This window comes from Phascolarctos cinereus, unplaced genomic scaffold, assembly GCF_003287225.1.
Source record: "Phascolarctos cinereus isolate Bilbo 61053 unplaced genomic scaffold, phaCin_HiC Scaffold_4;HRSCAF=312, whole genome shotgun sequence".
NCBI lineage: Eukaryota > Metazoa > Chordata > Mammalia > Diprotodontia > Phascolarctidae > Phascolarctos > Phascolarctos cinereus.
In genome coordinates this window covers 378,689,564-378,702,929 of record NW_027555847.1, presented here as the reverse complement: position 1 = coordinate 378,702,929, position 13,366 = coordinate 378,689,564, and the positions used below count along the sequence as shown (strand labels likewise).

Genomic DNA, 13,366 nt, shown 5'->3' with positions numbered 1-13,366 from the left:
GGAGCCCCTGCAAGTCTTTGGGGGAGGGGAGTATAGATACTAACCAGACAAGAGATGAACCAGGAAATCCCAGAACAGGGGTTTACAGCCAGAGCTCCCTAGCTGCTTTACATGAGGTTTTTCTAATCCAGTAAGGCATTGGTACAGCAAGAGCTCCAAGAGACGCTCTGTTTATATCCAAGCCCACTTAGAGGGATACCTCTGAACTCCTAAGAGGTGTCCCCTCTACAGAAGATGGCTCATTCATTTTGTGGAGGATTAAGCACCCCATGGTTCCAGGCTATGGTTAGAGGGTGCAAAAAGCAAAAGAAAAAAAAAAGCAAGTGAGAACCAAACCCTGAGCCAGGAAGATGCCCCTTTCAGATGCTTCCTTTGTCTCTCATCAGAGCCTCCAATACTATCCAAGGAAACTACCCAGCAGGTAGTAGGCCTGAGCTCTATTTAGCTGGCAGTTTAAAAATTTTTATTTATTTGGGACTTAGGGAGGGTCCAAACTTGTGACTTAGTTGGTTTAGAGAAGCCTAGGCGGGAAACACCAACCTCCATGCAAATCTTCAACCTTTGTGAGGTTTATGGTATTAGTGTTGCCTGGGGGTACTAAGAGGCTAAGTGCCCCCTTTTATTTCTCTAGAATGTTGTCAGAGACAAGATTCCTAACTCAAAGGCCAGGGCCCTATCAACTTTCAAGACTCTCTCTTACTCCAGCAATTACTAAGACTAATTTTTCTATCTCCACTCTTCCCTTCCTTTATTTCTCAGCATTGAGATCCAAGTCCTTAACATGTAACACCTTTGATAAATTTCAGTCTATCAATTTAAATGAATAAATGCCTAAGCATGGCACAGTGGGAAGAACACTGACTCTGAAGTCAGAAGACCTGGGTTCAAATTCTACCTTCGAGGCTTATTTACCTCTGTGGTGTTGAGCAAGTCCTCCTGGATCGTCAGTTTCCTCTACTATAAAATGAGGTGTTTGGAGCAGATGATCCCCGAGGTCCCGTCTGGCTCTCTAGAGAGATCATCTTACTCTTTCATTTTGACGACTCCCACCCTCCTTCACTAGAAGCAGGGATGTTTTGGAGCTAGCTTGAACAGGCTCCAATGAGCTGATTGTTAAATTTTCAATGAGAGCATTTACACCTTGGAAATCAGGAAACATTATGAATCAATATTTGATTTATTATTTTGTTGATTTTCAAAACTTAAAGACAGTGATGAAGAAAATGTTAGTGATTCAGGTTAAATGGGTGTCCTATATACATTTTTCCCCACAGAGCTGGTTGTTGAACACTTACCTACCCACTCCTGATCAGAAGTCACTTGTGTTTTTATTATTTTTTTTATTACATTTTTAGCTTATTTTCTGTGGGTACATTAACTCTGCCCTTGGCATATCCCCAACTTATCAGTAAGGGAGAGAGAGAAAAGGCAGGTCTATAGACAGACTTGGATTGTAGAGGGAAGTATTTCATAATCTGTGCTTTTACTACTGCTACTGTTTCCATCTGGGGGATATAGATTTAGCTAAGTGTATGTACATATATATGCATAGATATATAAATACACATACCTTCATGGATAGTATATACTTGTATCTTGTATATTAATAAATATGTGTATTATAGTCACATATATTTACGTTATTTATTAATGTATACAATATAGTAATGATCCATATTTATATTTTAATAAAATATATATAGTTTATTAATGGTTCCTAATAAAGATGCCAGCTGAGAGCCCTGGGATCCACTTACCTTTACCATATAGTAAAATTTTTATTCACAGTTTAAGTTCCTAAAAGTGCCTATTAATGGGAAACAAGATGGTGGGGCCTAAGAGAGTGCTCACTGCTGGATTTGGGGCCTTTTAAAAAATGCATATGACTTCTAATCAGATTTACCTCCTTTTGTGGAATATGATACTTTTCAAAAAAAAAGGAAGACTTTTTTTTCCTTTTTGGTCTGGCAAGAGAAATAAAGCAAATATAAGGAAAAAGAACTAGATTCCAAGTCAGAAAACCTAGGTTTGAATCTCAGCTCCATACCTTAGCTGTGTGACATAGGGCAAGTCATTTCATGTGTCCAGGCCTCAGACCTCTGAGAGCTTCAGTTTCTTCATATGTAAAATTTGGCCAGAAGACAGGTGAGGTCCATTCTATCTCTAAATTCCATCAGCCCCAGGTCCAATGAGAGCCAATGCCTTTACAGCTGCCACGAAACCCTATTCAAAGGCTAGGGCCAGAGTCAATGAAATATTTACTCATCACTTTCCCACTGTTATCTTTTCTCAGCACTGTTTACAGCCTACCTGGGAGGTGCCGTTACCAACACACTGTCTGTGGTAAGTTGATCTGAGATCGTTACAGTCACCTGCAATGTCCTACCTCAAACTAGCCTCTCCTCTATAACCATTCTGACCTTTGAAGTCCTCTCCTCTCTTACTGTTCCCCCTGCACACACTTGTTTCACTCCACCTATCTCTCACCATTTGTACTTGCTCCCACACACATCTCCAGCACTTATCAATTGGGATGCTCCACACACAGTGGACATGGGCCTAGACGTGGTCTTCTTGAAGTTTTGGTCAATCAGATCCATTTTAAACACAGCAGAGCAAACTACTGAAAAGGAATCAAGCAGGAAATTCTTTTGTAGAGCAATCCATCACTCTTAATTCAGTCACCCCCTAATTTGTCTTTCCCTTAAGTAAAAACTTGCGTATGTTAGGTCTGTTTAACAGAGGGTATGCCTGAATTCATTTGTCATTGTTTCTGTGGCTTCTGCCACAGAATGGGCAGTTGGAGATCTAAGGCCTTCTGAGATTTATAGTTTTGAGGAACAAGTATTTCCTCTCACCCTCTATCTGCTTTGGGGGGGAGGGGTTGGAGAGAATGCTTTTGTTTCCCTGAAATACAAATCCCAGAATGGCTTTCAGGACTCAGATCCCTTTTACACTTCTTCGCTGTATTCTTGAGGCTCTTTCATGTTTTCTATCCTTTCCCTACATTTATACGACAAGCATCTCAGGTATACACAGACAGACAGACAGACAGACCCCTTAGACAGCAGAACTATGAAGTATTGTCTACAAGTGCTATTGTGTTCCTCCCTCATTCTCCTAGAGGACCAATGCCATCAGTAGGATGATGTCTTGATTTGCAAGTGAATTGGACTTGAGTGAGGCAAGGCTACAGAGTCACCAGCTTCACTTTCTCCTCCAGAGTCATAGGGTCCAGTGGCAAGACATAGGTCAGGACAACTGGAGATGGCCCAGGAGGCAGTGGGAGAACTTGGCCTTTTTAAGCTAAGGTCTTTCCCAGGTCTCAGTTTGTCTGAGGCAACACCCAATTCAGTGATTAAAGGATAGGTAAGAATTCCAGTGCTACCTGCCCATAACTGACCAAACAAAAAGGTGTGGGAGAATAAATTGCAATCAGCTATCTCCACTTGAGCCCAAATGTTGAAATAAAGCACAGAGGTACAGCCAAAGCCCAAAGAGACAGGCCTCCACGTTGGGCAGGGACAACCTGTCAAGAGCAGCTTAGGTAAAGACATGGGCTGCTAGGACCCTGGGCATTGCTTCCAGGGATTCAGGCTGTAGTCGCTCCCTCCCCTTTGCAACAAGTACAAATCTTAAGTGTTTGCTACGCTGGAGGGCAAATAGAGGTCCCAACCTCTTCACATCCAAATCCCATCCCCATCCTCCAAGATTCTTTGAAAACTCTTACTCCTTCACGAAATTCTCATAGCAAGCATGCAGAATTTGTTTCAACATTTAAAAAAAAAAGTCCTAATAATCACCACTGTTAAACAACGGAACAATCTACCTTGAGAGATAGTGAGCTTCTTATCATGAGAAGTGTTCTAGGGAACCTGTGGCTCCAAGGCCACATGTGGCCCTCTAGGTCCTCAAGTGCTGCCCCTTGACTGAATCCAAACTTCACAGAACAAATCCCCTTAGGATTTGTTTTGTAAAACTTGGATTCAGTCAAAAGGCCACACCCAAGGACCTAGAATGCCATATGGTCCCCACCCCTGCTTAATTCATACAAATGTTTATTAAGTACTTTTTGTGATTCTATTCATTCAATGTTGTATATCTATTATGTTCAAGACCATAGGCTAAACAGTTGCTATATTCACACACATATGTATAACATACATATATACTCATATATGTATATAATACACACACAAGCTAGAATTTCTATAGCACAATTTGAAACAGCATTTTACCTACATTATCTCATTTAGTTCTCACAACAACCATGTGAGGTAAGCATTATTATTATGCCCATTTTACAGATAAGAAAACTAAGGCTGAGAGTGGTTAAGTGACTTGCCCTGGTCTTCCTGATTCCAAGTCCAAAACTTCAGCCACTGTACCACCTACTGCCCACATGTGAGAAGCAACATGAGAAAACTGATAGAGAATTGGCTTTTAGAGTCAGTAAGACCTGGATTCAGGTCTTACCTCTTGACACATTCCAGCTGTGTGGCTCTGAGTAAGACACTCAGCTTCGCAGTGCCCCAAGCATTTCTCTAAGATTATATGTTGCAGAGCAGGTATGAATCTTTACCATTAAAGGGAACTTTTAATCCATAGCTCCTAAAACTGATGAAATTACAATCTGCTCAAAAATATATATTTCTATTTGTATGAACACAACAAGCTCCCTGACTTCAAGGAGCTTACATCTACATCTTGAATACATAGGCCCCTTTTCCAGATACGATGAACATTTCTGCAACACTTTATGATTACAATGAGTTTTTTACAGCCACTCTCTCATTTAATCCTCATTACAACGCAGCAAATTAAGTAAAATGAAATTATTAGTGCCCATTTTACAGATCTGAGATGATCCCAAGTTCTGAACCTATAGTCAGGAAGACCTGGGTTCAAATTCCTACTCAGACATTTGATGGGTGAGACTCTGGGAAAGTCTCCCCCACTGTCTAAGCCCCTCTTTCAGCCTTCTAAGTTATAAATTGGCACTCTCCAAATGACCAGCTCCCAGAAGAAGCAGATGCGTATTTAAAGAAGAAACAGCCTCAGGGAGGTTAATGAACAGTCGCAGAGATTGTAACAGGCCTTTAGAAGTGGGCTTTGAGCCTAGGCTTCCTAACTGGATTCTTCATTTAGCATTCTTTTGACTATATCACTTTGCTTACAGATAATCATTGAACACCTACTATGCACAAGGAAGTCCATTAAAGACAAAGAAGTTTAAAACTAGTCTGTCCCTAGAGAGCTTTAAACCTAATCTGAAAGACAGTATGATAAACTGAGGGGGGGGGGGGAAACACAATAGAAAATTCCGTGTTTCTGAATTGTCCTCTAAATGCTTCATGCTGTTTTCAAGTCCCATCTTGTCCAGGACAAATATTAGGCACATAATATTATAATATAATTATTATCATTATGTAATAATTATATAAATGCTTATTGAATCAATTACTGATTTGCATTGGTAGAGCAAGTTTTCTCACTTGGGAGTTTCCTATGTCAATAAAATGGCATTCCTATCTTTATCCTACCCCTAAATCAGACACATAAATAGGTGCTCTGTGTAGGGGTATTGTTGTTGTTCAGTTGTTTCTGACTCTTCATGACCTCATTTTGGGTTTTCTTAGCAAAGATACTGGAGCAGTTTGCCATTTTCCTCTCCAGCTCATTTTACAGATGAGGAAACTGAGGCAAACAGGGTTATCCAGGGTCACACAGCTAGTAAGTGTCTGAGGCCAGATTTGAACTCATGAGGATGAGTGTTGCTGATTCTAAGCCCAATGCTCTATCCATTGAGCCACCTAATAGGGATGTTACTAGCCACACATAGTGATAGTTTTCCCATTTTCACAGAACAGTCATCTTTCACTGTGAATGCCATTGATATGTATCAGTAAAAAGCAGGAGGTTCTACCAAGTACAGTGACATTCTTTTATAATGCTTAGCACATGGGGCCAGACACATCAGTGGTTTGACTATTGCAACAGGTTTTTACTACTACATGTAGTTGGAATTGGGGTGAGATAATTTGATTGTATATCTCAGACCATGTAATAAAAGGGTTTCCTATGTTCTACTGTATGTTTTGAAATGGCTTTTTAGACATAAAAATGCAGACCATTACCACTAATGTATTTTATGCAGGCCATCAAGTAGTACTGTCTACAGAGCACCATCCAAGGATTTGGGGGAGATACTGAGATGAAGTAAGACATGACCCCTGTCCTGTTACAATTTATAATGAATAAAGAGATGTGACAAATAGACAAATTATCTAAGTTATAAGTACATAAGAGTCACAGGATGCTAGGCAATGTCTGATAGGAAAAGCACATTTTCAGCTGGCTGGGGAGAAGAGTCAGGGGTCACATGTCATAGAGGTGGTGGCATTTGAGTGGATCCATACACATTTGTTACAAGGAGAGGCTTCTACTTGGAGGTGGGAGAGAATGGAAGTTAGAGAGTAGTGATAAATATGCAAAAAAAAAATTTAATGCAGAGAACAAAACAAAAAAAGGACAGGAGGACACAAATAACCCAGTTTTGTTACTTCCATATACCTCTTTAAAAACTAACTGTACATATAGTTCATAATTTCTTATACAGGACAAACCTCATGTTCTTTGCATATTAAAATGTTAAGTTCACAACAAAAAAGAAAATTTAATTTGAAAAATAAAAAAGGGAAGAATGATACATTTTTAGAAAGACTGACATATTTTAAAAATGGGTATAATCTTACTGACAGAGAACAGATGACGGTACATGCTTTCCTCTTCTTGGTAGAGGGGTGAGGGACTATGGGTGTGGGATATTGCATATGCTGCCAGACTCATTTAGTCAGTTGGCTTTACTTAATTTTTTCTTGTTAATAAGGGTGGAATTAATGCAATAATAGGGTAGGTGGAGAAGTGGTCATCATATTGGGAAATAACTATGACGTAAAAAATAAAATACATCAGTTCGACTTTTTTAAAAGGCCTAGGTAGAGTTTGAAGGGAGGACATCCTGACCCTATGGAATTGTTTGAACAAAGGCCTAGAGTCAAGACAGTGTAGAAGTGATGGGTGAGTTCAGTTTGGCTGGGGAATTTCATGATGGCTCCCCGTTCCATACCCAGGAAGCATTTCTCTATATGTTGGTAACTGTTTTCAGCCAAAGAAATGGAAATGAAGATTTTTCTGGTCAGCTCATCAAGAAGTGATCTTTCTCTTGTCTACTCGATCCTACTACCCTGGAGCCTCTTCTGTGACTGATTAATCGTTGTTTTCTTTGGTCCAAACCTATGGTTTCATAAGTGGAAAGAACTCCTGGAGTAGAAATTCCCTCTACCAATGCAGATTATCAACATTTATGACATATTTCAGAGAGTTGCCTAGGGCATGGAGAGATTAAAAGCCTTCCCAAAAAAGGACCCATATGTACAAAAACAACTCTTTTTGTGTTAGCAAAGAATTGGAAATTGAGAGGATGCCCGCCAATTGGGAATGGTTGAACCAGTTATGGTATATGATTGTGGCAGGAATATTATTGTGCTTTAAGAAATGATGAGCAGGAAAAAAAAAAAAGAAATGATGAGCAGGGTAATTTCAGAAAAACTTGGGAGGACCTAAATGAACTAATGCAGAGTGAAATGAACAGAATCCAGGAGAACATTGTACACACTAGCAGCAACATTGTAAGGATGATCTACTGTGGAAAAACTTAGCTGCTCTGATCAAGAAGATGAACCAAGATAAGGACCCATGATAAAAAATGTTACCTATCTCCAGAGAATTAACTGACGAACTCTGAATGCAGATTGAAGCATACCTTTTAAAAATTTCTTCATCTTTATTGTTTTATTTTGTTTGTGTTTTCTTTTGCAACATGGCTAATACAGAAATATGTTTTGTAGAAGCAGGACTCAAGCCCAGATCTTCCTGACTGAGGCACGGCCTCTGTCTACTACTCCGCGCTCCTTCTTCACTTATTAACACTTATTAATATTAACACATAGCCTTTCCTCCTACCATTGTAAGCTCCTTGAGGATGGGAATCGTGTCTTATTTTAGCTATGCATCTTCAGTGTTAATCTATGTCTATTGAGCTGAAACATGACCCTCATCTTTTTCTTTTTCCCATTTCTCCTCTCCAGTTTGGATTGCCCCCATGTACCTGGCCCTTCTGTCTCTCAGCACTCATCTTCCTATTACTGACAACCAACAGCTCAGCCATCTACAAGCTACCACTCAACAAGGTCACTTACCCAGAAGCTAACCGGCTCTACTACTTGTCTCAGGAAAGGAGCCGAAGAGCCTCCATCGTGACCAAATATCAGGCCTATGTAGTTTCCTAACCTACCACAACATGAACACGTCAAACCCCTTGATCTCTAGAGCCAGACTTTTTTTCTATTGAAAGTCTAATCCACTGCCACTCCTTTCTGGGCTTTCTATGATCCTTTGCACCAAGCAATCCATCACAACTATCCTTAATCATTAGTTTAAAATTATTTGTTTCCTGAACAATGATTATGTGATATGTAATCCTTACAGTACTATTAGTTAGACCTTCTGTATGCCATGTACTAAACTTTGAAGAGTTCAGTTTTGGAAATTCCCTTATCACTGTACCCATACCCCCAAAAAAAGTCAGTTTTAAAATTCGAGGCATATCCTTCGGTATAAGGATGCCAAGAAGGAAACAAGACAGTTTCAAAAATCTAAGAATGAAAATCAACATTAATCAGGAGATTACCGAGAGCCGAGTCTCTCTGAGTTAGGGAAGTAGCATGGTACTAGATCGGAAACCAGGAAATGTCAGTTCTAGTCCCAGCCCTGCTGCAACCGTGCTGTGTCACCTGGGCCAGTCACAACCACTCTGAGCTTCAGGTTCTTCATCTCATGGAATGAGAGTTGGCCCAGATGATCTCTGAGCTCTTTCCAAGCTCTAAAATGTTCTTATCCTAATGGGGGTTTTTTTTGGTCATACCAAACTAACAGTTTTATCCAGGTGTGAGGGCTTTGAGTCATATTGGAGATAAAAAAGGTCTATCCAGGCAACAAAAATAATACCTGCCAAATGGTAGGATCCCCTTTAAGCCATGGCTGTTCTGGTAACTCGAGGCTGGAACACTGGTTGAGTCCATTGTGAAAGCAGGTTTGTCTGCACCTGGGCTGAGGTCCTGGGAGCAGTATCATGGGATTGCATTTTCTGTAAATTGAACCATATTGCAAATTCTGAAGGAAACTGTTCTTTAAGGCCAAGGACTTTGGGAACGTTGGAAGAGCCATCCCCCAATTTATCTGTCTTATCAGCCCAGGAAACGAGAGGGTGGGTTTTCTAAAATGGGAGTCCTCTCTCCCCCTCCCCCATATTTAAACTTTGCCTGCTTCAGGCTTTTCCCACGGCTCTTCCTCTCAGAGAGTAATAGAGACTAGATTGAAAGTACTTGACAATGGGTTGTTTGGTTGGCTGAAAACTTGGAAGTGAGTCATGGACACAAAAGAATATTCTTATGGGAAAGACTAGTTTTCTCTTTCAATGTAAGGCTCTTTTTTAAAGAAACTATAACCTGGAGCTTTACTGAAGAACCTGTAACCTGGGCAGCTAAGTGTTGCAGTAAGCCTGGAGTGAGGAAGACCTGAGTTCAAATCCAGCCTCAGGCACTTACTACCTATGTGACCTTAGGCAAGTCACTTAACCCTTTTTTTTTTGGTCTTAGTTCCTCATCTGTAAAATGGGAGAAGGAAATAGCAAACTATTCCAGTATCTTGGCCAAGAAAACCCCAAGGACAAAGACAAAGGGATCATATAGAGTCAGCCACTACTGAATAACCCCAACAACCTAGGGTTGGAAGGGCCTCACCCTTCTCAAACTCCCGGATTACAGACTCACTTCCATGGCTCCCTCCCCTCTCCCTGTGCCTCTCACAGGGTGGAGAGCCCAACATTTCCTAGGAACAATGCCAGGTCTAGCGCCAACCCCTAACACATGGGTAGTGTACTTCCCATTGGGCAAATGGCTCATAAATCACCCAAATCCCTTTTGCAAAATTAATGGCTTCAGCTTCCTCCTCACCTTCTCTGTGTCTCACCCAACACACACAGGTAGGAAGACAATTTGCACCTGTGCTATCTCTCCAGTGTGACCACCCCGGCTGGCTCCCCTGCCTGCCTCCACTTCAGTCAGTTTAGAGAATGAAGCAAGGGGCAAAGGCAGAAAAGACCCTCCCATTGGTCAGAATCTTGCCAGGGGAAAAACACCACGGGATGCAGAGAGTGTGCTTGTTTCTGCTGGAATCATCACTCTACGTTATTGCTTTTTTTTCTTTTAAATGTATTCAATCGGCACTTAGAAGGCTTTACAGAATAAATAAAATGAATTGTTTCATTAATGCTGAGGATGTACTCTTGCTTTTCTAAATTTGATATGGAGTAACTGAATACAAATCTCATTTGGGAAAATAGGCAAACCTCCACACATCTGCTATTTCCTCTCCTTAGTAAGCTCAATTTTAATCACCCCATCTCCTTGCGTGCCCAGATCCCTGATTACTTGCATCTGCCCAAAGAGAACTGATGGCCTACTTCTCTTCCAGAGAAGATACAGCTGGCTGTATGCATCCATCAACAAGCATTTATTAATTGATTACCTCAGGGTACAGTGAAAAGAGTACTGGCTCTGGTGTCAGAGGACCTAGGCTTAAATCTTGCCAGTTACTTCCTTCGTGACCTTGGATAAGCCTCTCTGGACCTCAATTTCCTCATCTGTAAAATGAGGGTCTTTGACTAGATAGTCTGTTAGGTCCATTTCAGCCCTGAATCTAGCATCTTATGATTCCTTGAGCACATCTCTAGGAATATCCCTTCCAGCTAGGAAAACTTCCTTCTGAAACCTTTGAACAAATAATTAACCCCTGAAGCCAGGGGGACCCCCATACTGTATCTGTGGGTACAGGTAGATGTCTGCTTATCCAGCTGTTCCCAGATTCTGAAATGTGAACAATTAAGAATTTTACACTCAAGTTATAATGGGGTTGGCTTAAGAGGAGAAAGCCCTCTGAAGGCATTTTCCTCCTTATGTTGAGTATTTAAATAACACTTGAACCGGTTTTAAGTGTTTTGCTCTTCTCTTTTTATTGGACATGAGAGACTTGTCCAGGGTTAGCAAGTAAGTTACTGGTAGCTATGATAAAAGAGTTGATATAAGTGTCTGTTAGATACCAAAACAAAGAGTCTCTTTGACCAAGTCAGTTATCATTTCAGTGGGGAGAGAAGGAATCTCCAAACCAAATGACGGGCTCAACCAGCCTCGCAATAGAGCAAATGTGGTACATGGGTATGCATGTGCACAAGTAGTCAGGTCAGTCCTGCGCAAACAGATAATACAAAAAGTGTCAACTTACCACTGCAACAGGTCCGCATAAGCAATGAGGGTATCCTTGATGAAAGTAGTTGAGGGAAACAGGCAGGACTTGGTAAATATTCCGTAACAGATGGCACCTTTACAGTTGTATGAATGACTAAAAGGTGGAAGGAACATGAGATCCTATTGTGTCTATTATCTGTAGACCTTGCAAGCATTTTGTTGAGCAGAAGAAAGTCTAGTTTCAAACATTCTCCTCAAACAAGGTGTCCTAAATATAGGGATGAAAATAACACAAAATTCTATAGGAGACGCAGCTAATAATAATAATAGCTAACATATATAATGTTTTATAGGCTTTGCAAAGCACTTTCCATACATAATCTCATTTGATTTTCATGACAACCTAATGAGGTAGGTGCTATTGTTATTTCCATTTTACAAATGAAGAAACAGAAGTTGAAAAAGGTTGAAGGTCTTTCTCAGGGTAACATAGCTGATAAGTTCCTGAGGCAAGATTTGAAGTCAGGACTCCAAGTACAACACTGTCCACTACTCCACATAGCTACCAGGGAAGTTTGTGTGGTGATCTCCTGAGTATTAACATCCAGTCATGCATAAAATGGGGAAATATATGTTCACCAAATGTGTTAACCAGTGTTATGGACAAAGTCCTATGTAGATTCCAAAGAAAAGGATTACTTATCCATGGTGAGAGTCTTCAAATGACATTTTACTAATCAAATCATAAAAGAATATAATGTAAAGCTCCATGGATGGAAATCGCCAAGATTGACATGCCACCCACAAAACATACCCAATTGTAAAGATATATAATAAGTGGGCATATACAAATGTATGTTTGTCAGGTGCTATAGATGGACAGTGAGGTAAGCCCAAAGTTGAGGAAAGGAGGTCATGGTGGAAATCATTTGGTGAAAGTGAGCAATACTGTGATGAGCCTGGGTGGACCCACGGATGACTGACACAGAGATCTATACTCAAATAATTTATACTCAAAGCATTTGGCAGTTGGTAAGCTTGTACCATTCCATCGTAGGCTGGGAAAACTTCAGGTTATGTCTGTGCCACACTGAAGGATTCACATAGGATGGTAGTACAGGCTCAGACTTTGGTTCATGTATATTCATCCTGACCCCCTATATAAAATGATAAACTCCTTAAGGTAAAAACCATATCTCGTACATCCCCCAAAGCATAGTTCTGAGAACACAATGGAAATTAAAGAAACACTGACTTGTGGATATCTTGTCTTTTGTTTTTTAAGTAAGCAGCATTTGCTCTCAGAGAGTGTACTTTGTAATGTAGGAAATAACTTGGAAATAGTTAAGTACTTAGAAGATACAATATACAAGAATAGAGGGCAGCTAGGGGGCTTTCTAAGGTCACTCCCAACCTTAACATTCTATGATTCGATGATTCTCAGAATTATATAAGCCTAAAGAACCATCTAAATATGGAGCAGCTAAGTGGTACAGTGGCTAGATAGTGCATCTGCCCTGGTATCAGGAGGACCTGAATTCAAATCCAACCTCAGATACTTACCTTCTGTGTGACCCTGGGCAAGTCACTTTGCCCTGATTGTCTCAAAAGAAAAAAAAAGATATATACAATAATAGATGGAAAGTATCTGAGAAGGGGAAGAGTAGTGTTTCTAAGGAGACTGGAAAAGGCCTCTTGAAGAAGGTGGGACTGGAAGGAAGCTGAGGAAACCAAGAAGTTGGGGGTGGGGACAGAGTATTCCAGGCATGGAGAAAAGCAGAGATTGTGATCAAGGAACTGTTGCTGTATGGTTGGAAATTGTGGAATAGCATGACCTCCATGGAGTCAGAATTGTGAGTGACCCAAACGTCAGTAAAAAGATGCAGGATGGGCAGCAATCCATTGGCAGCATGTTATTAACAAGAATTTATGTGCAAGATATAAAGACTTCCTCCACATATGTATTACCACAAGAACATGACAGAATCATATATTTAGTA

At 40.5% G+C, this 13,366-nt stretch overlaps 1 protein-coding gene across 1 annotated transcript in view; it reads left to right on the top strand.

The window, feature by feature from the left end:
- The window catches only part of SLC14A2 (solute carrier family 14 member 2), a 70,183-nt gene extending 59,833 nt beyond the window's left edge, over nt 1–10,350 (top strand). The window contains exons 18-19 of the mRNA XM_020985743.2: nt 2,294–2,343; nt 8,151–10,350. Of these exons, the coding sequence (XP_020841402.1) occupies nt 2,294–2,343; nt 8,151–8,351 (251 nt within the window). The 3' untranslated portion in view covers nt 8,352–10,350. The remainder of the gene's footprint in view (nt 1–2,293; nt 2,344–8,150) is intronic.
- The last annotated feature ends 3,016 nt before the right edge of the window (nt 10,351–13,366 follow it).